This window comes from Myotis davidii, unplaced genomic scaffold (assembly GCF_000327345.1).
Source record: "Myotis davidii unplaced genomic scaffold, ASM32734v1 scaffold684, whole genome shotgun sequence".
NCBI lineage: Eukaryota > Metazoa > Chordata > Mammalia > Chiroptera > Vespertilionidae > Myotis > Myotis davidii.
This window is the reverse complement of record NW_006295564.1, coordinates 260,875-263,180: the sequence shown is the minus strand read 5'-3', so window position 1 is coordinate 263,180 and position 2,306 is coordinate 260,875. Positions and strand designations below refer to the sequence as shown.

At 54.6% G+C, this 2,306-nt stretch overlaps 1 protein-coding gene across 1 annotated transcript in view; it reads right to left on the bottom strand.

Annotated features, from left to right (window-relative positions):
* The window catches only part of TBX2 (T-box 2), a 17,574-nt gene that overhangs the window by 10,994 nt on the left and 4,274 nt on the right, over window positions 1–2,306 (bottom strand). Inside the window, exons 7-8 of the mRNA XM_015568119.1 lie at window positions 2,234–2,306; window positions 3–96 (exon numbers count right to left, since the gene is read on the bottom strand). The exon at window positions 2,234–2,306 is cut by the window's right edge and continues 42 nt beyond it. Coding sequence (XP_015423605.1) covers window positions 3–96; window positions 2,234–2,306 — 167 coding nt within the window. The remainder of the gene's footprint in view (window positions 1–2; window positions 97–2,233) is intronic.

The window sequence follows — 2,306 nt, the reverse complement described above, 5'->3', positions numbered from 1 at the left end:
GCTGGTGGCCGGTAGAGCGGAGGCGGCGGCTGCGGCGGCGGCCATGTAGGTGTAGGGGTAGGGGAAGAGGCCTCCGAAAGTGGGCATTGGGATTCCCTGGAAGAAAAGGAACAACACAGAGGTTAGGCATCCCGCCTGAGGTGTCTGAGGGTGAGCTGGGTGCTGGGGGTGGTGCTACAAGGAGCACTAGAAGACTGGAGCTCACATAACTATACCCCCAAGCAGCACAGTCAGGCATGAGCCTAGGCCCATGGCCAAACCCAGTTAGAAGGGGAGCTCACTTCAAGTTGACACAAAGGCCTAGCGCCACGCTCTGTGCCAGTCGGCATAAGGGAAGGACATTCCAGGCGGCCGCACTGGCCTAGGCAAAGGCTGAGAGGGAGGAAACAGGGCAGGCGTGGGTCCAGGTGGCAAGCAGGCGGCTGTGGTTGTCTTGGGAAGTTCTGCTCACTTGGAACAGCGTCCTTCCCAGCCCCGCTCTCTGCAGGTGCCCCACAGGGTGGAGGAAACACAGGCATGGGGGAGGAGCTCTGTGAAGTCTCCCTCTGCCTGCCCACCTGCTCAGAGGTCTCCGCCTGGGCCCAGAGGAGGGTACAGGTGCCAATCAGTTTATAAACTGGCCTGAATATTCCATAAAGAACTCCTGGCGGCACCTCAGTGGCAGCTGAGGAAGGAATGCAGTCTTTGCCTGTGGAAAGCACAGTAGCCAGGAAACCTTGGATAAACACCACCTGAGTCCACGAGGCCCGACTTTTGGATTATGTGACCTTTGAAATAATGGCTCCCTCCCCAGAGTCTGTGGGTACAGGGAGGAGGGCTGGGAGCGGACTGTGCTGGGCTGCTAGGGAGACGCAGGCCTGGCTCAGGCGGGAAGAAAAAATGAAGTAGCTTAGTCAGAAATGAAAAAATATCCTTCCTAGAAGGTCAAGCCCTACTGGGCACTTGGACCTGGCATTCCAAGTTGGGAGGAGGGAGATTGGCATTAGCTCTCCTCACTTGGCTCTACCTGATGGCTAGGGGGGGGGGCTACCCTGGTTCGGGTACTTAACTCCTAGCCCTGTACCAAGGGATGCCTCCTGAGTGCGGGGTGCTCTCACCGCGGCCTTGCACCTGTTGACCAGGCTGTGTGTAGAAGCCGTGACTTCCCCAGGACCTCTATGATGCCCGTGCTTGTCACCAGAATTTGTCTGGGGAGGATGCATTCACATACATGCAGAACCAAGGGTTCAGATCCCAACTCCAGGCCCTGAACTCTATTTTCCAGATGCTTCCTTGCCAGCTCAGAGCCCTAGGTATGTGATGTTAGTGCCTCAAGCACTCCCCCACCCCACTAAGCTGTTTAAAACCTATTTCAGCATCTCCTCGCCCACTTTAAAAAATATTTGCTTCTGAACCAAAGGAGCCTTCTCAGACCCGAACTCCTATTTTCCTTCCCGTTAGATATGATCTCAAAGGTTCGATTTGCCAGAAACCTCAGAGGGGAGAAAATGAATGAAGAGAATCCAAATCTTTCCACAGGGAATATTCCACCCAAGCAACCAAAGAGGCCGCACTCCTCATCGGATCTCCTTATTTTGCTGTTGGCCACAGTTTAATAAACTCTCCCCTGGGAGCTCAGAATTTCAACCTGGGCCTGGGGAACCGAGCTCCTCTTCCCCGAGATGTGTAGCTGGGGGAGTTTGGAGACCCAAGATGGGATCAGGAACAGCCCTGTCCTTGGTCAGGTCAGAGGACTTCCTGGAGGCCTGGAAAACACACCTGGAGGTGGGTCGTTTGGTGGTCAATTGTCCAGAAAATATTGGACAATATTTTCCTACTCGCTTTGTCCAACCACCTTGTCCTTTCAGGGATTGACAGGGAACCAAGGGTCTTTGTTCCCAAGGAAAATGTCCGGAGGCCAAGAAAGTGGACTTTCCAAAAGCCAGGGGCAGCCCCAGTCTGTCAGAACAGGAAGAATCGAATGGGTGCTTCATTTTATTGTTATTATAGGGAAGGAAACGGGTTCAGAGAGGATCAGGGACTTGCCCAAGGTCACACAGGAGTTAGAGGAGCACCCTGGCCAGACCCTGGACCTATAGTCTTGGTATTCCTGAACTAGGTGTCCTAGAGAGTGTATATCAGGTCTTCCCAGGAGTCCTGACACACCACAGCACCCTCAAGCCCTATGCCCACCCCAGCCACCCACATTGCTTCTCCTCCCTTCATTGCGATGCTACCAGATCACAGGCCTTACCTGAGATGCCAGCATGTGCTGGGAGAGGTGGAATGGGAAGGGTGCGGCGGCGGTGCTTGCTGCACTGACCGTG